This window comes from Primulina eburnea, chromosome 11, assembly GCF_022965805.1.
Source record: "Primulina eburnea isolate SZY01 chromosome 11, ASM2296580v1, whole genome shotgun sequence".
Taxonomy (NCBI): Eukaryota; Viridiplantae; Streptophyta; class Magnoliopsida; order Lamiales; family Gesneriaceae; genus Primulina; species Primulina eburnea.
This window is the reverse complement of record NC_133111.1, coordinates 42481759-42508827: the sequence shown is the minus strand read 5'-3', so window position 1 is coordinate 42508827 and position 27069 is coordinate 42481759. Positions and strand designations below refer to the sequence as shown.

The 27069-nt window shown below is 34.4% G+C and overlaps 5 protein-coding genes across 8 annotated transcripts; 2 read left to right on the top strand and 3 right to left on the bottom strand.

Moving 5' to 3' along the window:
* Positions 1-1349: 1349 nt before the first annotated feature.
* Positions 1350-1841, bottom strand: LOC140805655 (uncharacterized). Its single transcript, XM_073161911.1, has one exon. The coding sequence runs from the start codon at positions 1839-1841 to the stop codon at positions 1350-1352; it is 492 nt and encodes a 163-aa protein (XP_073018012.1).
* A 1465-nt stretch (positions 1842-3306) lies between these two features.
* On the bottom strand, positions 3307-6028 carry LOC140806293 (uncharacterized). The gene is made up of 3 exons (XM_073162863.1): positions 5874-6028; positions 5615-5791; positions 3307-5257 (listed from the first exon to the last, which is right to left on the bottom strand). The coding sequence occupies exons 1-3, from the start codon at positions 5961-5963 to the stop codon at positions 5084-5086; spliced, it is 441 nt and encodes a 146-aa protein (XP_073018964.1). The 5' UTR covers positions 5964-6028; the 3' UTR covers positions 3307-5083.
* A 2572-nt stretch (positions 6029-8600) lies between these two features.
* LOC140804674 (probable inactive receptor kinase At1g27190) lies at positions 8601-10735 on the top strand. Its single transcript, XM_073160764.1, has one exon. The coding sequence runs from the start codon at positions 8707-8709 to the stop codon at positions 10588-10590; it is 1884 nt and encodes a 627-aa protein (XP_073016865.1). The 5' UTR covers positions 8601-8706; the 3' UTR covers positions 10591-10735.
* A 6151-nt stretch (positions 10736-16886) lies between these two features.
* Positions 16887-20410, top strand: LOC140806291 (uncharacterized). Of its 3 annotated transcripts, XM_073162861.1 has the most exons (10): positions 16887-17103; positions 17396-17587; positions 17965-18042; positions 18149-18508; positions 18711-18846; positions 19125-19287; positions 19434-19562; positions 19671-19865; positions 19949-20071; positions 20165-20410. In XM_073162861.1, the coding sequence occupies exons 2-10, from the start codon at positions 17401-17403 to the stop codon at positions 20255-20257; spliced, it is 1464 nt and encodes a 487-aa protein (XP_073018962.1). In that variant the 5' UTR covers positions 16887-17103; positions 17396-17400; the 3' UTR covers positions 20258-20410. The 3 variants fall into 3 exon arrangements, with proteins under 3 accessions (XP_073018962.1, XP_073018963.1, XP_073018961.1); XM_073162862.1 differs by lacking the exon at positions 16887-17103 and having other exon boundaries at positions 17147-17587; positions 17974-18042; XM_073162860.1 differs by lacking the exon at positions 16887-17103 and having other exon boundaries at positions 17150-17587.
* A 1548-nt stretch (positions 20411-21958) lies between these two features.
* On the bottom strand, positions 21959-24936 carry LOC140806290 (probable prolyl 4-hydroxylase 7). Of its 2 annotated transcripts, none has more exons than XM_073162858.1 (8): positions 24756-24936; positions 24520-24609; positions 24363-24420; positions 23587-23691; positions 23264-23321; positions 23003-23178; positions 22863-22923; positions 21959-22411 (listed from the first exon to the last, which is right to left on the bottom strand). In XM_073162858.1, the coding sequence occupies exons 1-8, from the start codon at positions 24818-24820 to the stop codon at positions 22104-22106; spliced, it is 921 nt and encodes a 306-aa protein (XP_073018959.1). In that variant the 5' UTR covers positions 24821-24936; the 3' UTR covers positions 21959-22103. The 2 variants fall into 2 exon arrangements, with proteins under 2 accessions (XP_073018959.1, XP_073018960.1); XM_073162859.1 differs by having other exon boundaries at positions 24520-24606.
* Positions 24937-27069: the final 2133 nt, after the last annotated feature.

Here is a 27069-nt window from a genome sequence, read left to right as displayed (position 1 = left end):
ATTCATAATAAAAAGTAATACTCTTAGCATAAAAGACAATACTTTTTCATGGATGACCCAAATAAGAGATACGTCTCACAAATACGACCCGTGAGACCGTCTCACACAAATTTTGGTCTACTTCAATTTGGTTATATGAAGTCTTGTTTCACAGCGCTTTGCGTAGAGTATTTGAGAGGGTTTAAAAATTAAATCTATTTTAATAATTTAATTCAATCATTTTGGCAAATTCTAGGATTTAAGTGATTTTCAATTTAATAAAAGTTATAATCGACAGTAATGATACAATTCAAATATTTTAATCGTACAACATATCATGTGTCATGATAATTATTACACACATCAACATCTTTTCAATAATTGAACTATTTGCATTTGTGTGTTTGGCTCAAACAACAATAGCAAGATCAACGGTTTTTCGTTAAACACTTAAACGTAAAACTATAATTAAATACGATTCAAATCTTTTATGTTACACATTAGTTCAAACGTCACATATGGTACACTCTCATAATTATTGCTAACCAATATTTATTCTTAAATACAAAATAATTGTCAATTAAAAGTTATTACATAATTTTGGTCGGTCGGCTGCGAGGATCGATGAAAGTCAAAATTTGAGGGATATCAAAATTATATATATATATATATATATGTATTTGTGTGTGTAAAATGAATCTAATGTTACTTGTATGTGTGTAAAGTGTGAGGTCCTCAAGACTGAGAAGTTACGAAGTCTATAGTATGAAAGTGAAGCCCATTCCATTGTATCCATTGGCCCATGGATCAATTTCACATTTTCCACTGTCCGGACCCGTTAACTCAGGCCCAATTTTGGCCTTCTATGTCTGTACTCGACTCATTAAAAATCTCTGTTGCCACATGAAATGAAATAATATGGTCGTCGTTTAAAAAACAAACAAAAAAGGTTAAAGTGAATTTTGGTACTGTATATTTTATTATCAGTGATTTTGATTCGTTAGTTATCAAATATCATCTGTAGTAATTTTTTTTTTACTTTTGGTAATTTTAATCAATTTTTTTTTATCGGAAGTACTGACCTGACATTATACACGTCAATGCTACGTCATTGACATCTATGTCACATCAGAAAATTTACTAAAAATATCCAAAAGTACAAAAATTCCGGATTAAAACTGAAATTAAATAACACAGCGACAGCGGACCAAAAATCACATAGATTCTTCCATCGATATGGTACAAGGAATCAAAATGAATTAACAACTATAATGGTAATGCATTATAAAAACAAAACGTCGATTCCGTCGTGTTCGCACGTTAACAAGCTCGTTACTTAGAGGTATGTGTAGAACACGAGCTGAGTTAATTCAATCGGTCTGATGTCGTTTTGGATGGACACATGAACTCTTAGAATCAGAAACCAAATGCTGCCTGAACATGGCGATAAAATTCTCAACTCTCTCGTTCAGTTCCTCCTTGGTCAACTCGAACTGGGCTTCTTCTTGCAATTTCCCATCTTCTTCACAATTGATCCTTGTCGCGTTTTCTACAAATTGAACGCGAGCAATTACATTAGTCGAAACCTGAGGCTGCCATAGTTGTGTTTTCTTCTTCTTATCAAGTTCCGGATCAGCATCCCCATCTTGTGAATCAGAACTGTGGTCAGGATATGAAGTCTGGGATTTGGAAGTGAAGAGAATGGCCAAGAGCAAGAGGTTCAACACGAGGAACGCCCACACTCGCCAATGTGTGAAAAGGGACACAAAGGTGGCACGTTCAATGCAGGCCATCAGCGCAGCTGTTCCGGCTGCGAACCAGACCGCTTTCATTTGGTCGTCTCGTTTAGCCTCCCCTGCCATTATAAAACGCCTACAAATCTTCTTAATTAGTTGGAAGATAAAAAAAATGGGCTTTCAATAAGTTCAGTTACCATGCTCGGAGTGTAGCAAAATTTTCGCCTTTTATAGTCGAGTTCTTCCGGTTTTGGGCTATTTTCTCGGCGCTTGATTTGTGGGGGGCAAAATGAAAACGGGTTTGCAGGCTTCGTAATGATAAGTTGACATGTCCTTGACGAGGGACAAAAAAACATTCTCGCCATGATGCAGTGCAGCAGAATCAGTGGAATAGGCTAATCATCAAATACTCCAGCTTAGAGTTCTCAAATCCAACAATTCTATTCTAACATAATACATTGGGAAAGGAACTCGGACGTCATTTCCTGATACATGCTCTGTTACAATTGATTGTCTTTGTTTGGGTTTTTACTGGTGTGACAATCTTTTAACTATGTTAGAATCTAAAAAACAGTTATAATTTGATATAAGTTGTTGGGTACAATAATTATCTTGCTTGGTAGAGCGGTCGAACCGTGGTGTTTGGGTTGCTGTACGGTTTAAAAGATTTGAGTTGCACCATTAACACCAACTATATCTTTTGGTAAAGCGACAAACGCTCTATCCTACATAAGTGGCAATTAATGATTAGTGTAACATATAATGTTGTATGAAGGATTTTATTCACGTCTCTATCTCATATATTAAAGATGATGACAAATTTATAGAGTGGGACAAGGCCAAAAAAGGGACCATCGAGTGGGGTTGGGTAGTATTATAGCGCATGCTTTTATTTGAGAAATTGAAATCTGACTCAACAGAAAAATGTTTGGGAGGTGATTTGAATTGGTCGACACCTGAATGCACGCCTATGCTATGCTAGTGTTTAATATTACATTCTGAGCCCACATGGAAGAAAGCATAACATTTGTATATCTTTGACAAGCATATTTTAAATTAAATATTCTTCTAAAAACAATACATTTTAGTTCTCCAAATTCTTACCTATGCGGCTGCATATTTCATGAGAGAGATTTCATTCAGTGGGAAAGAATACCCTTCCTCACATAAACAACAAATATCTCTCACTTAGCAACAACAAATTTTTAAAAGATATTAATATCAATAATTTAAATGGTTTGATTTATTTTGCTCAATATCTCCGGATATTAACCAATTTGGAACTTCTTTTTCTTTCTTTCTTTTTTTTCTTAAATCTCAGCACTTGATTGCTAATGCTTAGGTGGCATTGTCCATTTTTCTTTGTGTACCTTTCTCTTTGATCATGGGGTTAAAATGAAACGCATAGGAGAATAAAAACTGCCCAAATTTCTCTAAGTCGATGATTGCATCTTCACAGGATTTGGTCTCAAATTTTCTGATACTTTTAAGATTTAAGACAGATCGAAAATTTTAATCAAACATGGCAACTCAGCACATTTTGGAGGACGAGATTTACTCTGAAAAGAAGTTCTAAATATATATTTTATTTTGGCAAAATACCATCACCTTTTCTAACTAAGAACTTGAAAGTCACCACAAAAACAAAAAAAGGTGGTTTCATTGCTTGCTAGATACAACTTCAAAAGGTCTCATTGCCCTTTTTTCCACCACCAGCAATCTCAAACAAGTTTTAAGATTACAGTTTATGCTACCACAAATAAGAGCATATATTTTACAACAAAACAAAACATGAAACTTTAAGGCAAAATTGATAATGGCATAGTAATAATAATAAAAAAGTCGCCCAGAAAGATACAAGAATGACCAACTATGAGAAATCATGAATAGGAATATTGGGCACTTTCTTACAGTTCTTCAGGGAATATATAAAACATCAGGCTTCTTCTTCAAGTGGCTCAACCATTGCAAATCTCGACTGAGTAAGTTAATTGCTACCAACTTTTCCACACAAAGAAATAAGCTGTAGAGAAACAAGTTTACACGAGGTGTTGATTACCAAGTAAATGGGCTTTGTGTGCACCAAATTGTTGATCTTATGTCAATTTCCAACACAAACATAAATAGAGCATTCGTCTGCTCAGAAAACACTTGCGGTGCACCAAAGCAGCTACTAAGAGTGTTTTTGGTTGAGACTAAACATTTTTTGAACAAATAATTGTATATTAAATGCACGTGAATTCTAACAATATACACCACTTTTCTCATCATAAGGGCTCGAGATATAGTTTCAAAATACAACTCCCTCGTTATATATCATTAGTCACAGTGAAACGTTCCACCAAACAAGTAACGTGATTCAATACAGAGTAAAGGATTACAACCTGATGAGCAATTTGCGCCAGTCCTCTGCAGTCCACGGATGATTTAATCAACAGCGTTGAGCATTGAAAGTCTGAAATACCATTTTGTTTCACTCCGGAACTCTTTCTCAAAGGGCTATCTGCAGGAGAAGAATTGTTATCAGGGTAAATCATAGAGTCCTTCCATTTCCTACTGAATGTATATTTGAAGACCCTTTCGCGGTCATCACAGCTAAGATTAGATGCTTCAGTTGCAATGACACAATTCACATCACAATCAATCTCTGATGCATTATCCAACCGAAACATGGCATCATGCTCATCATGTTTTACCAGAACATCTATCAATTCTATGTCTGTATCTGGTGGATTTTCATTATGCCTGAGTTCATCATTTGGGTTTTCTTCTAACAATCGAGACTTTTTCCAATTTCAGTTTTGTCACCTGTGTTCAACTTATCACCAGATTCCACACGGTGTCTGACTTTCTTACTCTTGCAGCACGATAGAGATGAAACGGCCAGACGAGCTTTCTTGAACTGATGAGAGCAAGCACTTATAACTTCATCCCAATGCTTGAGTTTTCTTTTTCTTATGCTTCTACGGACAACAAAGACATCTTCACTTTTCCCATGTGGAACGATATTTCCAACAGACACAGAAGCACTCCCAACAATATGCATACATTCAACATTGGTTGAATCCTCAAAACGATCTAACTTCTCTCCAAGAGGTAAATCCTCACTGACTATGTTCATCTCAGTCATGCGAACTGCCAGAGTACATCCATTCCTTAACATATATGGCTCTTCTATGGGGGTCATATTCTGTTGGCTGTCGACTGAATAAACATAACATTCAGAATTCACCTCTTGGCTTCGCTTATCTAAACGAAAGTGCTTGCCATCACCAGTGAGAAGTTCTGGCCCAGACAATAGCGGTTCTTTTAACTGCTCATAACCACTTATATTATACTTGGCAGCCGTATAACTCACTTTCCCATTTTCACTTTTTCTCAAAGAAAAGCACAGGCCTGTGCTTTGCCTGATCGAGTTGCTCCCGAGCTTCGTTCAGTTCGGCCCTAAGCTCTAATATGATCCCTTCTGCTTCATCTAGCTGACATCCCAGCTCATCAACTTTTCTTTGTTGATTGATGAACGAAACCTCTTCTTCTTTTCTCTGTAATCAGTCATTTGATAATCATTTCAATACCAAATACTTGTTCATAATCTTCAACTAAACTATCAAAGCCAAACACGAAAGTTTCAGATCATACCCAACAATAACAATCCATTCTTGATCCTCATCATATTATCTCATATCAGAACTCAATGATAACATTGGACGCAAAGGAAAAACAAACAAGAAGAAAGAAAACCATTATTCAATCAAACTAATTCACGAAAATAAACAAGAAAAAGTTAATCTATGAAAACAATAAGCCATTGCTCATTCTCAACAAACAAATCCAGTTCAAGTAGCGAAAAGTCGATAACTAAAGCAATCGCGGGAAAAGTTTCATCTTTTCCAACAGACCTTTCTATCGATCATCTGTTTTAAACGAAGCAGCATTCGAGCAGCTTCCTCTTTCGTGGAAATCAAGTCCTGTTCCAATCTCCGAGCCTTCAGCTCCGACACCATTACGCGCGACGCCGCCTCTTTCGCTGTTTTCAGAATCATCTCCGCGTATGCCCTCTTCCATGCGTCCATTTTCTCCACCAAACCATAAAATATCAAAACTGATGATAACCTCAACACAGTGCATCAGCTCTGAAATCCATCGCCAAGAGATTACCTCCGCATCCGCCACCGCCATGCCTCGAAATCGGCGATTTCCGACGGGAAGAGGAGCTGGAATTTTTTGATACTGAAAGAAAGATTTCATTTGACGCCTGAATTGTGTCAAAATCAAATACGACGCCGCATTGGGGAATGCGGCGTCGCTGCAAGGTTGATTAAGCGCGAAGAATTTAGTTGGAACTTGGGAAAGCGCGTCCCACTGTAATTTAGGATTTAAGGGTGTATTCAATCTAAACTTTTAATGATTTTTAATGATTTTTTTTAAAAGGTGGACTTTTGTGAAGTTGGTGGATTTTGATTGATTTTTATAGAATCTCATGGAATTGTAAAACAAATTTCATAGACTTTTATAGAATTTTTTTTCAAGATTTTTGTAGACTTTTGTAAACTTTTATAAACTTTTATAATTATGATTTATTTTTTTATTAATTTCTTTTAAATAATTATTGGACATGTATAACCTATTAAATTTTAAATTTTTTTATTTATGAAAATGCAAATAAATTTTACTTATTTAAAGGTTAAATAAATTTAATTTGTGAAAAACGACAAATGAACTATCCAATTTATTGAAATCAAAATTTCAATTCTTTATGTCAATTCAACATATTAATGAACAATTATAAGTTCATAATAAAATTTTATTAAAATGAACAATTTATGAAATACAATAATCATAATGATACAAGAAAAAAACAACAATTTATCTATTTTTACACATAAATATTGGCAATATAATAAATTCAAGATTGACCAATCATACCTTTGAATAGAAGAAATTTTGAGAGAGAGAAGAACCCTAGAGATGGCTTGAGATAGAAGAGAGATAACGTATTTTTTTAAAAAAAAAAGTCCATCAAAATCTTTGGTATAGGTGGAAGAATATTTTAGATTTTCTGCAATTGTACATAAGGCTTCAAGGTTTGTACATGAATAATAAAATAAGAATCCTTGAAAATCTATGGATTTTTTGGATACCTCTTGACTTTTATAGAGTTTTAAAAAGTCAAGTTTGAATACCACATGACTTTTTAAAACTCTACCAAAATCCATATTGAATACCACTAAACATATATAGAGTCATTAAAAGTTTAGATTGAATACCTCTAGATTTTAAAATTCCATAAAAGTCATTAAAAGTTTAGATTGAATACACCCCCTTAGATTTTGAATTCTTTTTCGATTTGTAGCTGGGCTTCACTAGTCCTGGCCCATCTACCAAACAGGCCCAGGTTAGTTGCTGTATCATGTATACAGATTCATCATCTTGGCCCACGCAACCAAAAACTGTTGTTTGACTTTATATATTATGATTCGTCTCACCCCTATTTTTGGCATTTCGCTAATCAACACCACTGTTTCGTACGTTGTAGTATGAACAATAAAATATGGATAGATAATTATAATTTGTGTTATATGATTAATTATATCATATTCGATATATAATTTGAGCAGGAATTGAACAATAAATGATCATCAATGGTTTCTCCATGAGATAAGAGATATGTCATTGACTGAGTTCAAAACACAACCATCATCCGAACCGTCAGCTATCAAGTTTTTCATACATATCTAACATTGCGTTAAATTCACCCGAAACCATCTATTAACCTCGTATGTCTTATGATAGTAATTGAAGTTTTTCTCAAAGAAGTCGTCTCTCCTGAATGGAGGACTACAAGTTGATCCATACAAAATGCACGTCTCTCATATTGGTTTAACCACAAGTACTCATTGATGGGAAACTCTCGTGAACGACGAGTGGAGCAGGCAGAAATACCACTAAAGAGTGTTGAACTAAAGCATAAAAATATATTCAAATGAAAAATTGATTTATATTTGTTTTTGAACCAAACAAATAAATAAATAGAAAGTCTTAATATTAAATGCTCTAAATTAATAAATATCATCTCGTATCCTAAAATTTAATTGAGAGACGTGGTAAAATTATGTTTTTTACTTTGGGGCTGACGGAACTATTTTTATACACTAATTTACATCTATTTTTTTTTTTTTTACCTAAGCTGAATGATGATACTTGTCGGCCAACTGCTAAATAGGTAACCCACTCGTAAATGCATGCGATATTTCATGATTTTAATAATAATAAGAACAACAACAACATCGGATTATAGAATTATATTATTATATCATTTGACGTAAATTACATAAAAAAATTTATTAGTCATTGATAATTAATAGATAAAATCCGCTTAATCACAATACACCTCCCTCGGTTATTTGCTCCATTACCACTTCATCAAAGCATCACTTGCGATCGAAGTTCAGCACAAAAATCATAGCGAGCCCATTTCATTTGCCACATAGTATGGTGGTTTGTTTCTTGTCTTCAATCTTCAAATTAGAAAGATATTATTTTATTCCATACTTAAATTTCTTGGTCACATATTTTAAATTCTCATAAAATCAGCATAATAAATACAGAGAGTGAAATATATAATGTTGTTTAAATATATGTTATGATCAAAATTATCGAAGACTCTACATATTATCACAACAATGTCTCGTATCGAGAAAAAATATCGATTCGAAGATTGATTATGATAAACATCTCCAAATTTTTTTTTTAAAAAAAAACGTTTTCCCTTTGTTTTTTTTGAAAGGAACGTTTCCCATTTTTAAATACTATGTCATTTAGAATAAAATTTGAAGGTTAGTATTAATTTAGATTAAAATTTACCAAATTGACAAATATGAGAATATTCTCAAGCTTGAAAGTTGAAATAAATAGCTCCCCGAAGTTCATGCAGAGAGAAGAACTAAGAAGATTGTCTTGTCTCTTCGTTAACAGCACTTCCTTTTCTTGAATGATATTTATCTTCAATTTGATCACCAAGTATTCTGTTTCATCGCTATCAATCATGATTCCTTTCTATTTTTTCATTAGATTCATACCCATTTCTCTGCTGTTACTTTTCCTGCTCTGCTCGAGTTCGTTCTCCGCCTCTGTAGATGATGTGAGGTGCCTGCAGGGACTGAAAAACTCCCTCGACGACCCGGAAGGGAAGCTCGATTCATGGGTTTTCTCGAACAGTTCAGTCACGTTCGCATGCAATTTCGCGGGCGTTTCGTGCTGGAACGACCTTGAGAACCGTATTTTTGGATTACAGCTCCGCGATTTTGGTCTCGTAGGGAGAATTCCGGATTCTTTTCAGTTATGCCACGACATCCAAACGTTAGATCTCTCTTATAACTCTCTCTCAGGTACGATTCCTTCGCAAATATGCAGTTGGTTACCTTATTTGGTGACTCTTGATTTGTCGCGCAATTACTTGATCGGCCCCATACCGGAGGATCTTGCGAAATGCTTGTATCTGAACACTTTGATTCTGAATGATAATGAGCTTAACGGTACTATTCCTCACCAGTTATCGAATTTAGGGAGGTTGAAAAAGCTATCTGTTGCGAATAATGATTTATCTGGACGGGTTCCGTCCTTCAAGGGTGCATTTTTGGAGCTTGATTTTGGTGGGAACAGCGGCCTTTGCGGCACGCCGCTGAGGAAATGTGGTGGATTGACGAAGAAAGATTTTGCCATTATTATTGCTGCGGGAGTTTTCGGTGCCGCTGCTTCATTGTTGCTGGGATTTGGTCTGTGGTGGTGGTATTTTGTGAAGTTGGGCAAGCGGAGAAGGGGAAGATATGGAATTGGTGGAAGAGATGATGGCGACAGTAGTTGGGCTGAGAGGCTGAGCGCTCACAAGCTTAATCAAGTCAGGTTGTTTCAGAAGCCACTTGTAAAGATCAAGTTGGCGGATTTGTTGGCTGCCACGAAAAATTTTAGTGAGGAAAATGTGCTAACATCGGGTAGGACTGGGACAACTTATAGTGCTTATTTGCCGGACGGGTCTGTACTCGCCGTTAAGCGGCTTAGTCCCTGTAGGATGGAGGAGAAGCGGTTTGTGATGGAGGTGAATGGGTTAGGACAGTTGAGGCATCCGAATTTGGTGCCATTGTTGGGGTTCTGCCTGGTGGAGGAGGAGAAGCTCTTAGTTTATAAACACTTGTCGAATGGGACTTTGGGTTCGAAGTTGAGTGGCAACGCTAGTCATGTCTTGGATTGGCCGACTAGGTTTAGGATTGCGTTAGGGGCGGCTAGGGGGCTTGCTTGGCTACACCATGGGTGTCATCCTCCGATCATGCACCAGATAATTAGTTCGAGCGTCATTCTTCTTGACGAGGATTTTGATGCTCGAATAACGGACTTTGGTTTGGCAAGACTTTTGGCAACTTCAGGATCTAATGAGAGTAATTATGCGTGTGGAGTTTTAGGTGAAGTTGGATATATTGCTCCAGAGTACTCAAGCACGATGGTTGCTTCTCTTAAAGGGGATGCCTATGGTTTTGGGGTCATACTTCTTGAGTTGGCAACTGGACAAAAGCCACTTGAAGTTCTAGTGGGTGATGAAGTGTTTAATGGCAATCTTGTGGACTGGGTGAATCAGCTTTCGGGTTCTGGTCGAATCAGCGATGCTATTGATGATAGTTTATCTGGCAAAGGTAACGATGAAGACATTGCGCGTTTCTTGAAACTCGCATGTAATTGTGTGGCTTCTAGTCCTAGGGATAGGTGGTCTATGTACCAAGTTTACGAATCATTGAAGAGCATGGCTGAGGAACAGGGTGCATCTCAACGGTTCGATGAATTTCCTTTGGTGTCTGGAGAACAAGAGTCCACTAGTCCCGTTTGATATGAGCAAAAGTGTGAGAAGATGCATATGACTAAATGATGGAAGAAATTATTGCATATATATCCTGGATCGATGTGGTTAAGTAAATTGGTGTAAAATGCTTCTGGATTTGCCTTTCAAAATAAACTTATGGGAAGTTATTGTATTTATAATTGTTTTCTCCAGCTTTTACATCTGGTTCTTTTATGGAGTATGCCATTTTGTCACTGATAGGCAAAATCAAGATTCAAGTTAAACAAAGTCTATTATTCTTCCACACCTCATGTTGGTAAAGTGGCATAAGGAAGAGGTAATGGACAAATACACTCTTATCTTTCTATACAAGAATCTCTGGAGTTGTACTATTTAATGTATTTTTGTAAAATTGATTTTTTTTTTTTTTAAATTACAAAAGACAAGTTTCTTGTGTATTATGGCTGTATTCAAAGATTACCTAGATACTCGATTTGTGTTGTAAACCTATTTCTAGAAAGATTGATCAGAATGATGGCTTATCTTTTCTACTGTATGTTTAATGAGGAAATAAAACAAAACTAATGGCTATAACAAAAATGTGATTTGGGAATTCCAAGGTTTTATTTAGGAATGGAGGACGTTGGTTTTGTGCCTCCCATGCAACACAAAAGAGTTTGAATCTCAGTCACTTTAGACTTCTCGAAACTATCAAAATCAAACCTCAAAAAAAAGAAAAGAAAAAGGAAGCATAACAAAATGAAAGTAACCATAAAAAAGCGGACATGCACGCACTTGCTTTTTTTATTTTTTCACTTGGGTTTATATATTGATCAAAGACCGCTTCTTTCAATCTTTCCTCGGATTTTTTGTATTCATCTTTCTTATTTCTAGAACTTAACTGTTTTTATTATAGGAAGAAACAAAATTTTGTGAACAATTCTTCATTTTTTTGAGAAATTAATGTACATGAGAAAGAATAATTATGAAAGTAATATATATATTTCTCTTTTCATTATGATGAAAATTATCAACAATTTTGGAAAGAAGAGCCCCTTTAATCCGTGCAAGGTGCTTTATTAGGGGAAAGAGGGTACATTTTGAGAAAAGAGACTCAATCAACCGAACAAAAGGTGAAGGCAACATCCTTTAATCCATGGATATACTCTCAAATAAATGCTAAAAATAAGTGAAGAATCTGTTTTTTTTCCTCGGTCCTTGAAATGTGCACCTATTTTAAAGAGTGAATTCATGAAAGAATATCGTTATATTATTTTTAAGAAAAAGAAAGAACCTCAATTTAAAGTCAAAAAAGAAAATAAAAATGTACATAATAGAAATATTTATAAACAAAGACATTTTTTTTGTTGGAATGTACGTACATATATATTTTGTGTATTTTTGGATATCACAATGCTAATTTCTTTAAAAAAATATTTTAAAATTCAAATAAATAAAACCTATTTGCTTGGAAGAAGAAATTGCACATACATCAAAAGTATGATACATTAGATGGAAAATCCTCAAAAATTTTCTCAAGGAAAACAAGTATTTCCTGTAATATTTTTGTAAATAGACACAATGAAATCAATCACCTAAAACATGGCTTCCATGTTAACCATATTGCATACTCACAAGTTTACTGTAAACAATGACTCTTTAAGATTTCAAATTTGGACATAACAAATGAACAAAGGATGTTCATCAGCATGCAGTTTCAAGAAATCACCTATGTATAATAATCCCATCAAAATCCCTACACTCTCGTGGGTGGTAGTCTTGAATTCCCAGCTCTCCTGCAAAATTGCACAAACCATTTTCAACATAAAGCAAGAAAACAACCGCAAGACCATGACAAGCCACTCTACGTGACCAGTTTCCGCAACCGTGGCGGAGCCAGGGGTGACCAGAAGAGCAGTACTCACCCTTTTCTGACGTTCAATTTTTTTATAAAACGTCTAGTTACACAAACTTATGTCACTGCCACTGCCACCGATCACAACATTTGTTTCAACAACCGAAACCGAAAACTTCTTGTAGCAGGGCATTTACCTGTTGTGAATGGGATCTGGTCCATTGGGCACTCTTCTCCTGCTGACACAGTTGAGCTTAAAATTCTGATGCAGTGAACTCCACTTGGTTCTCGCTAGTTTCACAAGGCTGGAACCTCTTGTTGAATATGGGATACTAATAATAGTAGAATCCCTTGTATTTTTGCGGTATGATAAAGTCAGCAGAAGCAAAAACCAAAGAAAACTAATGGATAGAGCAGCAACCAGAACTCTTCTGTCACTACCCATTATCTTACTAATTCTGCCAAATGAAAATTTTCAAATGCCTCCAGGAGTGAAGAACATAAGAGACAAAAGAATAATTGAGAGTAATGAAGTTTATATATATGGCTTGCCCTTAGCCACTGTCAAAGAAAAGTATGCTCTTCCTTTAAAAAAAAACCAATAAATACTAGTAACATGCACACGCAACATGTAAGCCTTTCTTTCTGTAAATATTTTGATGCAGATTTTTTTTACTAATTCTCGAGTACTTATTAGAATACAAGACAAATTGGTTAACACCTGAGTAACAACATATAGGCATAGTTTGGTACATATGACCCGTGAGACGGTCTCACATGAGACTAACTCTTTTTATTTAATGATAAAATACACTACAAATGACCTAATTACCCTCAATTTATAAATGATTTTTTTATAAATCTATGCTAGTAGGTAGAAATTAAAATCAAATAAATATTTTATTTATTTTATATATTATATAATATGATAATTATATAAATGAATTCGAGGTAATTATATAAATAATTTTTATAAATCTCCATAAAATTATTAGTATCACTCGATTAACCTTAAAAATTGATATTTGACTTGAATCAAAAAATCAAGAGCTCAATTATCATATTATATAGTATATAAAATTAGGTAAAAATAAATAAATCATGCAAGTACTATCAGCAAATGAACAAATAAAAAATATGAACTCAAGCAATAACTTTGAAATTATAAAATTTATTATGATAAGGTTAATTTTGTCATTACAATCTAATATATAAATTTAATCACTCTTATTAAAATCATACCAAACATTAAATATAATATCCTACATCTAATTTATCCTTAACTTATCATTATATTATATATCACATGTTTATCCTATCATGTGTACTAAACTATGCCATATTGTTCGTAGATCAAAATTCTCTATGGATGCATAGTTGAGATAATAATACTCTATGGATAACTCGAAACTTCCCTATTCACAGGTTAAAGATATACTGTGTTGCCAAATGCAAGTGGAAATTAAAAAAACAACATTATATTGTCCCCGAGTGATCTATTTTACTTTTTAAATGCAAAAAAAAAAGAAAAGAGAATTTTGAACTCAAAAGTGAATATACCCGCAAAAAAATTCCAAAGCAGCCAGGACTAGAAATCCCAGCCAGATAATTAATCGGTGATGCTTTGTACTTAACATAGTTCTATTATATGGTAGAGAATATAGATCATATAATATATATGGCCCAAAAAAAATTAATAATCTCACAGGTAATATATTCGAAGAAAACTCAATTTTTGCCTTCTGAATTTTGTTGTGTCACCTATATATATATATATATATATATATATATATATATATATATATATATATATATATACACACACACACTGTATAGATTCCGAATTTCTTTATCATGTCAACTATTTTGTCTTAATTATTAATAAAGATTAAAGTGGAGAGGAGTCTGCAACGATACTCAAAGAATCGAGCACGATTCCAAAAACAAGAAGATTTCCAAAAGAATTGTCCAATATATATATATATATATATCAATATATATATATATATATATATATATATATATATATATATATATATATATATATAACCGTGGGCGACAGCTGAGATGGCGCCCACATGTGCATTTTCTTTTTTTAAAAAAATTTTAAAACAACGTTTAGCGACGGTTTTTAAAAATCCGTCGCCACTAGCGACGGATTCAAAAACACCGTCGCTAAATGTCTAATTTTTAAAAAAACAACCGGACAGAGGGGGACAGAGGGGCGTTCACAAAATCGATTCTCCCGTCCAACCTACCGCCCCACAACACAGAAAAGTTTGAGAGAAACTCGATTTCACCCAAATTCTGGAGATTTCGTGCGCCTCAAATCCGAAGGTAACTCGATGTTGTTAGAAAATTTCTCACTTTCGGTAGAATTTGTGCGTGAATGCTCCTAAAATCGATTCCTTTATGGCCTCTTCTCAGCGAAGATACTCCACGCCCACCTAATTAAATCTCCGAATCACGAGTTGGTAACGTAATATTATAGCAAACTAATTCGATAGAAGTTGCTGAGTTCAAGCATAGTTTGCGCATTTCTCCGATTTGAGAAAAAATTATATACTGTTTGTTAGTAACTTGCTGTATGTTTGTTAACTTGGGAAAGACGTCCACATGAAACTCAAGAATAGTTAACTGGAAAAACTGCGTCATCTTTGTGAAAGTTTGGGAGTATGTAGTTCTAAATGTGAAAATTTGGTGATGGAGTACCTTCGTTGAGAAGAGGCCATAAAGGAATCGATTTTAGGAGCATTCACGCACAAATTCTACCGAAAATGAGAAATTTTCCAACAACATCGAGTTACCTTCGGATTTGAGGCGCACGAGATCTCCAGAATTTGGGTGAAATCAAGTTTCTCTCAAAGCCTCATTTGTGTTAATAATCCAAATACACCGAGATCGTTATCGAGTTGTTCTTCGATTGTCACAAAAAACTATATTGATAAAGTGCTTAAAAGATTTGGCATGCAAGGTTGCAAGCCAAGTAACACTCCATTCGCTAAAATAGATAGATTTAGTTAGGGGTGATCACGGTGCGGTTTTGCGGTTTTTTTACAAAAATTCAAACCGAATTGCCATATGCGGTCGGTTAGTATTTTGAAAAATTAATCGCGGTTTTACGTAAAAAATCGGCCTTGCGGTTTTGAGCGGTTTCAAGCGGTCGCGGTCGGTTTTACGGTTTTTTTAATGAAAAATATTAGAACATATATTCTAATTTATTTGAAAACAAAAACAATATATTGTTTTCAAATATAAAATATAGTTCAAAGCATATAAAGATCAAAATAGATTAAACAATAATCAAGATTCAAACTAAGTTAATAATTTAACAACACAAAATATTCACAACAAAAATGAAATTTACACTATTTTATCATTTTTTTACATTCAGACTACAAACAAAATATTGTAGCAAAAAAAATACTTTAATAAAATATTAATACGAAGAATAATTAAAGAAAAGATAAGTTTTATTTGTAAGAATAATAATTTTAAAAATAGTTAGGATATAATGAATGATGATTTCTTTATTTGAATATGTTGTTTACAAATTTTTATAATTTTAGGCCAAATATTATGGCAAACGGTTTAGGCGGTGCGGTTTGGTGCGGTTCTTGGCAAAAAAAAATAACCGAACCGCGTATGCGGTGCGGTTTATGATTAATATTTTTAATTGCGGTTTTTATAAAATATTATGAAAAACGGTGCGGTGCAATTCGGTTCGGACGGTTCGGGCGGTTAGTAAAAAAATGTGATCACCCCTAGATTTATTTAGTCTTAAACAAGTCCTAAAAGAAGTCGAGTAAGTCTCATGTGAGACCGTCTCACGGATCATAATCTGTGAACCCTACTCATATTCACAATAAAAAGTAATACTCTTAGCATAAAAAGTGATACTTTTTATGGGTGATCCAAATAGAAGATCCGTCTCACAAATACGACACGTGAGACCGTCTCACACAAGTTTTTCCCAAAGAAGTCTCAGAGATTCAAGAAATGCAAAAGACTTACTGTGCTTCGGCTGTAGGAAGTCTTATGTATACTCAAGTTTGTACGTGTCTGGATATTACGTGTGAATAAATTTGACAATTTATAAATAATTTGAAGGAGTCCACAACATGGATTTTGTATAGTACTACTGCTTGAATTCAATTATTATACTATTTATTTTCATGACTATCGTCTAATAAATTTTGTTATGTCGGTTCACATGTCGCCTTCAAGTTTGAAAAACAAGGTAATTAAGATTGACACCCAAATTTAAGATATATATTAGTCGGATCAGATATTTGTCAAATATAATTGATTTGTGGGATAGTCTCACAATATTTTTTTTGGAAAAAATATATAATAATTGTTTTTATTTTTTGAGTTAATGAAAAATTTGCTAAAATTTAAGTCTGACCCCGAAACTTCGACTTAAACTTTTGATACATTATTAATAAATTTTGGGTGGCACACGCATGAATATCATATCTACACGTGCACCAACAAATCCACATACTGGACGGGCATTACCTGACAAAAACGACGTCGGGGAGGCCACTCATCCTCGAAACGACGCCGTACACCGCCCGCCTTCCGCCGCCTCGGTCTCACCACGCGTTTTAACTCCTGTATGTGGCTAAGCTCAGCTCCCCGGTGACCCTATCCCCGCTTGACACGTGGCGATCACCTTCCCACCAGAAAAGATCGTCAGCAAGGTGCGCAATTCAAACGACGTTTTCGTTGACCAATCCGAAGTTCTTTAATCGCGATTCACTTTTTTTTTAATACAGATAAACAATAATTAAGTCGATGGAGTTCTTGAATTCAATGAATTTAAGCCGCTGCACCTTTTCTTGGGCACCTGATTTTTTATATTGATATTTGAACTGATAATCCTTACCCCCTTCACCTAAATACGTGTATGTGAATATAAATGCGCAAAGACACTATTTTTTGCTTGATCAAGACTTCTGCAAAAATCTTCATCCTAATCTGCTTGTAAAGCAGGAAGAATGGGGATATGTGGATCGAAGCCCAAAGGGTGTGTGGGAGTGAAAAGCAGACTGGATTTGCAGAGGAAGCGGAGGATGCAAAGAGCAAGAAGGAAGAAAACGACCCACTGTCCTTCTAACAAGCAGATTAATCGGGTCGAGCCGTCTAATCAAACGGATCTTTCTTACAGTAATCCTGTATTCCAAGGTTCTACTCTGACTCCCTTTTGCTGTTTTGGGTTTTTTGAGGCTGAGATTTTGTCATTTTTGTGGGTTAATGATTGATTGGTTGGAGCTGAAAAGATGTAGTTTAGTGGCATTTATGTGAAGCGTTGGAATTCTTTTCCGCGGTTCAAGTCATTCTGGTTGAGCAGAAAATGTTCTCTTCTGCTGAAAGAAGAATTCCTAAATGTCATCTATTTTGTTCCCACGAGTGAATTAATGTGGGTTCAAAGTAATCTTAGCTTATATTTTGGGATATGATTGGATTGCTGGGTTAATCTCCTTTTACTGTTTACACCTGCTATAATGTTTAAGAAATGGTTTGTCAATGCACTAAAAGTTTTGTTTGATGGTCTTAAAAAGGAAATGCAGATTCATGGTATGATCCTGATTCAGCGATTGATTCCGATTGCGAAGACGAATTTTACAGTATTCAAGATGGTTAGTCTCTTGACTTTCCATTAATTCAGAGTCAAAATTTCCATATATTTATGAAGCCATGACTTGCAAATCATATCTACCATAAAACTTGATTAATCTTGTGCAGATGTATCTCAAGCCGGATCTATCTCTACTGGTGTTACTCCAAGATTCTCAAACTATGTGACGCAAAATTCTGGTTCTGATTCTCAGCTGAATTACGACGATTCTCAAAATGAGGCGAAGGATCCATCTGGTTTGGAGAAATCGCCTGTCCCATGCGATGACAAAACTGCTGACGCTGATCAGAACTCACCTTTACATAGCTGTGGATTTCTGTCAAACACATTACTTCCTTGTATTGCTTGTGATGAGTCGTTTGATGGAAAGAGGAAATTGCCTAATCCGGGAGGTCCAAGTACCAGGAAAAAACTGTCCCTTATTCCGTCTTTCAAACGGAAAGAAGGACAAGAGAATACTCTATTATGTAAGTGTTTTGGCTTTTCGTTTCGTATGCAATGTCATGAATCACGATGACTAGATGTCTCCTCAGTTAGGAAAGTATTGAAAGAAAATAACAATGAATCGGGAGATCTGATTTGTTGCCGTGTTTCTTCTTGAGATGGTATATTTCACCATTTGAATTTTTTCCCCTCAAATTTGTTGATTCCGTCTGTTTTCTATCTCAGCATCCACAAAGGCCATCACACAAAGACCGATTGCTGGTTCACAAATAATGTGTTCCTCTTTAGAGAAGAAAATGCCAGGGTCTTGGTCGCAGATTGATACGAATACCTTTAAAGTCCGGGGAAGGAACTATAATAAGTAAGAGCATACTGTGTTTTAGTTCCTTTTTTTAATGAATTTCTCAATGACAACTACAAGGTTTTGAGTTTAACTAAAAGCTGTGACCAGTGATAAAACTACAGCTTAAATCTTTTGAACTAAGCAGTATCCCCGAACATTACATCTTGGTTGCTGTAGTACAAAGACAAGCCAAACTAGATAGCAATGGCAATTACTGTCGTCCAATACCAGCGTACACATTTTCTGACATACATTCTAGTATGATGAAATTAATTCCGCCGAATGGCTTTTGACAGGGATAAAAGGAAAGAGATCGCTTCGAGTTTTGATGCATATGTTCCTTTTGGAGCAGACTTATTCTTATCTCCTCGCAAAATTAATCACGTGGCACAATTTGTGGAGCTTCCTGCCATTGATTCACGTGGAGAAGTCCCTCCTATTCTTGTTGTAAATCTTCAGGTATGCTTTGTATACATTAGACTTATTGTGAAAAAGAGAATAGGTTGAAAATGGACATAGCTGTATGACAGAATCTATCTGCTCAAGAACTGAACAACAAGACATATTTTATTACTGCTAATATTTTTCCCTTCTCGTCGTGTCAGATTCCACTTTACCCTGCTACAATCTTCCAAAATGAGAACGATGGGCCAGGGATGAATGTTGTTTTTTACTTCAAGCTTTCAGAAAATTATTCCAAATGCCTTCCTGTTCCATTTCAAGAAAATTTCAGGGTAAGAAGGTGCCCTTCTCTATATTCTATATGCATTTCATTCTATTCTACTCATCGATTTTCTTAGACTCCTCTCAAGTATTCATTGCACTTTTTTTTTGTAAATCAGAGGATAATCGATAATGAAACAGAGAAGATAAAAGGTTTTCCTATGGATACAATTGCCCCCGTGAGGGAAAGATTAAAAATCTTGGCCGGGGTTGCGAATATCGAGGATCTTGAGTTGAATGGAGCTGAGAGGAAGCTTATGCATGCTTACAACGAGAAGCCTATTCTTTCACGTCCACAGCATGAATTTTTCTCGGTAAAGTTTCTCGGATTGTATTTAGAATACATCTGTAGGAACTCATATCTTAATGTAACTTTTTGATAAAACCTCATCTGCAGGGAGAAAACTACTTTGAGATCGATTTAGATATCCACCGATTCAATTACATTGCTCGAAAAGGTTTCGAAACATTTCGAGACAGAATCAAACATTGTATCTTTGATTTTGGTCTCACAATACAGGTAGATGTTCATTAGATCTGTCCTAATCAGGGAAACATAAAGAAAAGAAAAATATTCCGGTTTTTAATGTATTCCCGGTGTAATTTTGTGCAGGGAAACAAGGCTGAAGATTTACCAGAGTGTATATTATGCTGTATAAGGTTAAAAGAAATCGATTACTCTAACTACAGCCAACTTAGCTTATGAATCAAGAAAGCAGAAAAATGTTGTTGAATTTTAAGAATGCTGAGTATTCATTCTTATGTATCAGATTATTTAACTCGTTGAATTGTACGGTGTTGAAATCCGAGTGTACAGATGTACTGAAATCTCGATAAAGTTCCACTTTTTGCTGAACTATTTCCTTTTATAAATTCCCAATATCGGGAGCGTTCCCCGTACAATCATAGTCCGGTAGTAAGTAGGAGTGTATCCGTTCTATATTTTTAATGATTTTTATGGAATTTAAAATTTTAGAAGTAGTCATTATATATTTTTATATTTTTTACGAAAGTTTATTGGTAATCCAATGTAAATTTTTGTAAAATTTTAAAAAGTTATTGGGTCTCAGACTTGACTTTAAAAACTCTAAGAAAGCATATAATTGTTCAAAACGTGGATAGATTTTTAACAATTCCATGAAATTCTATCAGTATAAAAATGAAGGTTAAGATACTACTATAAAATATCAAAAATAGTTTTTATTTAATCTAAAAATTTGGATACACATTTAATTTAGAAATTTCTTAATTCGTTTAGTCACTTTCATTTTTATTAAAATAATATTAATACAAACTCTAAATTTGCATTATTTTCTTTTCTATATAATTTTCCTTTTATTATGATTTTAAAATAATTTAAAATCAAAATTATTAAAATTGTTTATTTTAGATTTTGAGATCCAATCACAAAACTTCATAAAATTTAAAATTATATTTATTAATTTTTTAATAAAATTGTATTATATACGTAACAAAAAAATATTATTTTATTGACATAAAAAGTGAAAAAAATAATTATTTTTAAAAAGTAAAACTTAATTTTTTATGAATTATTATATAATATTTTATGCTTAATTATTTTCTATAATTTTAATTAATTTATATGTCAATTTTGATCACAACTCAAAATTCTTACACATTATTGTTATGTATTTTTTAAAATATTAATTAATTAAATATATTAATTGACTTGAATAATTGAAATTTAATTGGAATAAATTTAGTGTTAGTTAATAAATTTAGTGTTAGTTATTTATTTGTTTCATAAATTAAATAAAAAAGTAAAAAATTTTATATTGAGAGAGAAAAATATTTGAAATAAATAAAAGTTATTCTCGTTTAACTGTTGTAAAAAAATTTAAAAAATCAAATCATAAATTACAAAATTCATGGGTTTTTAATAAAAAGTTTACAAAATCAAAAAGTCATTCAAAATAAATATACAAAATCATGTAAAAATCTATGAGATTCTGTCCAACTCTACAAAAATATGTTATCTAAAAAAATCAATAAATCTCTATAACGAATACATCCCCTGAAACTCCAACTCCATGTGTAGTACAATACGATAATTATAGATGACCCAAAGCTCGGTTTAATCAAATTAATTCGTGCGAACCGAGTTAGTCACTCGAGTTTTCCACTTCGTATATTTTGGTTCATATCAAATTTGGTGAGACTTATACTTTATTTATGTTATCCCGATTAAGTTAGTTCGGATTCAAGAAGTTGGACTTTTTTTTTCTCAGGCAACGACAAATCATTTCGGTTAATCAGATTTTAGTGAAATGGATTCCATTAATTAAAAAATAATAATTTTTGGTAATTAGACCTTCGAAAAAGCGATTTAATAGATGATCAAATGCACTCTTAACGGTTATCTGTCTTTCCGAAATCAAAGTCAAAGTAAAGACAGCAACGGCAATTTGCTTGAATACACTTCTTCCCCTTTATATATGTTCGATTTTGGTATTATGACAACATCATTCGATTATACAGTATGATCACAGGTAACTTTTGCTCTCAACTTAAATGAAAAGGACCAGGATAAGTTACTTGGATGAACACGCTTTGCAGCTCTTCCTGCAATAACCCGCACCCTCTGTAGAGCCTATCATATAGTTAGGATTTTTTTCGCATTCTCCTTCAAGAGCCCACGACGTGCAATTTGGATTCTCATCAACACAATCACCACTTGTTGAACGGGCTGGGGAATCGAAAGACCTCACATGAATCCACTTCGTGGCCGACCACTTCTCACCTTCGATGACAGGACAGCTACCGTGCAAGCTAGAAGGATCTGTATTTGCATCAGGGTGAAGGCTGAAAAATAACAGGGCATCACCCTTTCTTGGTTTCACTATTAAAAGAACAACAGGAAAACGGTATAAGAAAGTCATTTTAAAGAAACTTAAAAAATAAAAACCACACTCACATCTCCACAAGTACACTAGAGAGGAATCAAAGTTATCAAAGTCCATTCCACTTTGGTCTTTATTTTATTCGACCCAATGATATTGCGTAGTGAGGCAGCATTCCACCAATAATGTAAAATCGCCAATCAAACTTTTGTCTTCTTAATCTAATATCCTTGTCACAGCAATTCATTTGAAATTTTTAATAAAGGCCACAAGATTATAGATAGGTCCTTTAATACATTGGAATTTTTATTTCGGTCGAAAAGAGCATGAATATGAAGTAGTTGCTCACAGAGCCCACTATGTGGAGTCGTGTTTGCATGGACATGTTGACCTAGGGTTGTGGCACTTATACGATCAATTTTGCATAGTAAATTGTGAAGTTTTGCATACCTGCATAGCCTTCTTTAGCACAGTCAGACCAATCACCACCCTTAATTTGCCTATCTTTTGCCTGCACAATCAATAATGTTATCAAAGAATTGATATGTTAGCGTCTATAGATACATGCAAGTATCCACGACATTACTTACCTCTGAATTAGGAAAAACCGTTTCCCCACCCTTCTCAACATTCGACAAATACATAAGTACAGTTGCCACTCGATGACCGCCCAATTCTTGATTGGCCTTGTCATGAAAATAATCAAAATGTGGCTCATATTTTTGTCCGTGCTCATAATGCAATATCTGGATAGCCTCCCCATTTTCTACATCACATGTAAATACAAATAGTAAGAAGAATAGACTGAAATAATAACACAACCGGTCCTCGACGTGGTTGTTTCGGAGTACCTGGAGGGAGAAAAGTCCATGCGGCAAGTTTTGCCTCAATGCCAGCAACTATGTCATCCTTCAAAGTAGAAAATTGAATAAATGATAATGTTTCCATGTAAGATGATAAATATTTTTATTTAGCACAAATCATAATGTCAACATTTCAGTATGCTTATTTGTTACAGAAAATCAAGACCACATATGCCGAAACTATGTTGCTAGCAGTATCTAACCCTAATCAAAAGACAAACTAAACACTATTGATGGTCTAAAGATTCAAATTTCGAAACAACGCTAATAAAATTGCTTGAATCAGGCTAAGAGAATCAAGATTTCACTACCTGTTTTTTGCTGATAAACATGCCAGAACTCGTCCGGACTTCACTCTCTATACTCTTGCCAGAATCGTTGTCAGCTACCATAGACTTCTCTAGCTTATCTTTAGCCTGTTCACAGAAATTTTATAAACACACATTTATTACACAATCATGAATTTTCTCATTTTTCATAAAATGAGTGCACAATACTAACTTCTTACAAGTCCCATCAATTTTCAAAATCTAGGTTCAAACACCATTTCACAATAAATTCCAAAAAATACGCCATCACACTATTCTTAAAATTCTCGGATTGAAAGCATTTAAAAGCCAGGGCAACCACCATCTTCGTCTATCTTCTACTCCTCCAAGAATCACAGACATAAATATATAGAAAATGATCGACTCCACAATATAATAGATGGAGAACACGCAAGGAAAAACAACATCAGTACAGTTAAAGATGACAAATTAAAATCAAACTCCCTCATGTGCACATTGGGCTGCTGAACAATAAAAGATCAGCAGCCCAATGTGCACATGAGGGAGTTTGATTTTAATTTGTCATCTTTAACTGTACTGATGTTGTTTTTCCTTGCGTAAAAGATCAGCAGCCCAATGTGCACATGAGGGAGTTTGATCTTTTATTGTTATCTTTAACTAGTACGAGCACTAGCCACGTTCTTCAATACACGTTCATCATCATCATCTCACAAATGCTTACAATTTCCATGGATTTCATCAAACCACGTACCCATTACACAAGCATAAAAGGTTCGAGAACGAAGTTATAGGCTAACCAGGTGAATGAGATGATCACACTCTTTATCAGTCAAAAATCCTCGGTATACGAAAGCCCTGTAGAAAACCAAAACAACCATCATCATAGATCACATAAAGTGGTTGATTATACACACACAAAAAAAATCTATAAAAACACGTCTTTAAGAGAAAAACCTGGGACTCCAAGAGATTTGGGTGACCCGGGTCGGATCCAACGGAGATGATGAAGCACCAGTAACCAATTTCAGCACCGACTCTTTGCTGCTGCAATCCAATCAAAAACAGTTCTAAGTATACCAAAAAAAAGCACAGCCACGATCTACATTCTACAATGACAAAGAGACCCATGAGACAAAAATTCTCTTTTGGAATCAAAACATACTTTTTTTTCCCAATAAAAGGGGTCATACCCATGAGACGAATTAACCAAAAAACACAGAGAAAATAATAGAAACATCCGCACGCCCATGACCATCTATCAAAATCTGTCCTTTTTCTCCGCAGAGGGCAACGAAATCTTGATGGGATTTTCTGTCGAATAACTGAATTCAACGCAATGGACTGCTTCTGCTGTTCTTAATGAATCGTTTGCTGAAAGGTAAGAGGGGGTTCACTGGGAAATTATGTGCTAAAGCAAATTAGGATGGAAATTGGGCTTAATCGATTCCGACAAAGACAAAGGCCCATTCTATTTTGGCCCAATTGTTAGATCGAATTATATTATTAATTTTTTAATTATTAAAAAAGTCGCGTTTTTAAATTATCATGATTAAATTACACCCACTATCTGTTCTTCAATAAATAATAGCATTGTTGTGAAAAAGTAAAAATTTATGGTAAAAAGTAAAAATCTCAAACTCTCAAAATTTACTAAACTACACACTTTATAATATTTTTCTCTCTACTCAATTGTGTTTTTCTTCACAAATGAGAGATCTATTTATAGAGTTTCATTACACATAATCCAAAAATAAAATACATCATTACCTACATCATCACACACAAATTTCTAACTTTACAACTCTTATTTTCAACATTCAAATATTCAACTATTACTTTTCCATATTAAAATATATTATTTCAACACTCCCCCTTGTGATGATGATCATGATACGATGATGTCTTCATTACGTGTTTTGTACTGCCTCGTTAAAAACCTTACTAGGAAAAACCCATTGGGATAAAAACCATAGTAAGGGAAAAAGAGTGCAGTCACGTGAACTCCCCCTCATGTTGACACGAACAACTCTTCACAAATTTCGTAGATTGCGCATCCCAATATTATATATGTGCTTTCTGAATATTGACGTAGGTAGTGCCTTTGTGAAGAGATATGATGAGTTTTCACTTGATTGAATGTGACGAACATCAATACATTTATTCTTCTCAAGCTCCTTGGTGAATGCGAAGAACTTAGGAGGAATATGTTTAGTTATGTCGCTTTTTATGTATCCTTCTTTCATTTGAGCAACACATGCATCATTATCTTCATATAGTATCACAGGCTTCTCATCAAATGATAATCCGCATGAAATTTGGATATGTTGGGTCATTGATTTTAACCACACACATTCACGACTTGCTTCATGTAGTGCAATAATCTCGGCATGATTTGATGAAGTTGTTACGAGCGTTTGTTTCTGTGAACGCCAAGATATTGCAGTGCCTCCACGAGTAAATACATATCCAGTTTGGGAACGTGCCTTGTGTGGATCAGATAAGTATCCAGCATCGGCATAACCAATTATACTTGGATTAGCATCTTTTGAATACAAAAGTCCCAAGTCTGTCGTTCCTCGTAGATAACGGAATATATGTTTAATTCCGTTCCAGTGTCTCTTTGTTGGATATGAGCTAAATCTTGCCAACAGATTCACGGCAAAAGATATATCAGGCCTTGTACAATTTGTAAGGTACATAAGGGCACCAATGGCACTTAGATATGGTACTTCTGGACCAAGAATATCTTCATCATCTTCACATGGACGGAATGGATCCTTTTCTATGTTTAATGATCTAACAACCATTGGAGTACTTAAAGGATTTGCTTTATCCATATTAAAACGTTTAAGGATCTTTTCTGTATAATTTGTCTGGTGAACAAACATTCCACATTCTTTTTGTTCAATTTGTAAACCCAGACAATACTTGGTTTTTCCAAGATCCTTCATTTCAAATTCTTCCTTCAAGTATGACACAACTTCTTGAATTTCCTTATTCGTTCCAATGATGTTTAAATCATCAACATATACAGCAATAATTACGCATCCGGATGTTGTTTTCTTAATGAAAACACAAGGGCATATTGAATTATTTACATATCCCTTTTTCATCAAGTGATCACTTAGTCGATTATACCACATTCGACCTGATTGCTTTAACCCATATAATGATCTTTGTAATTTCACAGAATAACATTCCCTGGGTTTTGAATGGCTTCTTTCCATTTTATCCAGTCCTGCCGATTTTTACATTCACCAAAAGATTTTGGTTCATGATCTTCATTATCATTTATGATGTCGATTGCCACATTATAAGAAAATATATCATCAATTTCATCTATATCTTTTCGGTTCCATATTTTTCCAGTATTAATGTAATTGATAGAGATTTCATGATTCTCGTCAGTTTGTGGTTCTGACAGAACATTTTCATCATCATGTGTTTCTTCAGGAACAACATTCTCTATTTTGTGATCATCATGTTTCTCTATGAATTTTCTTT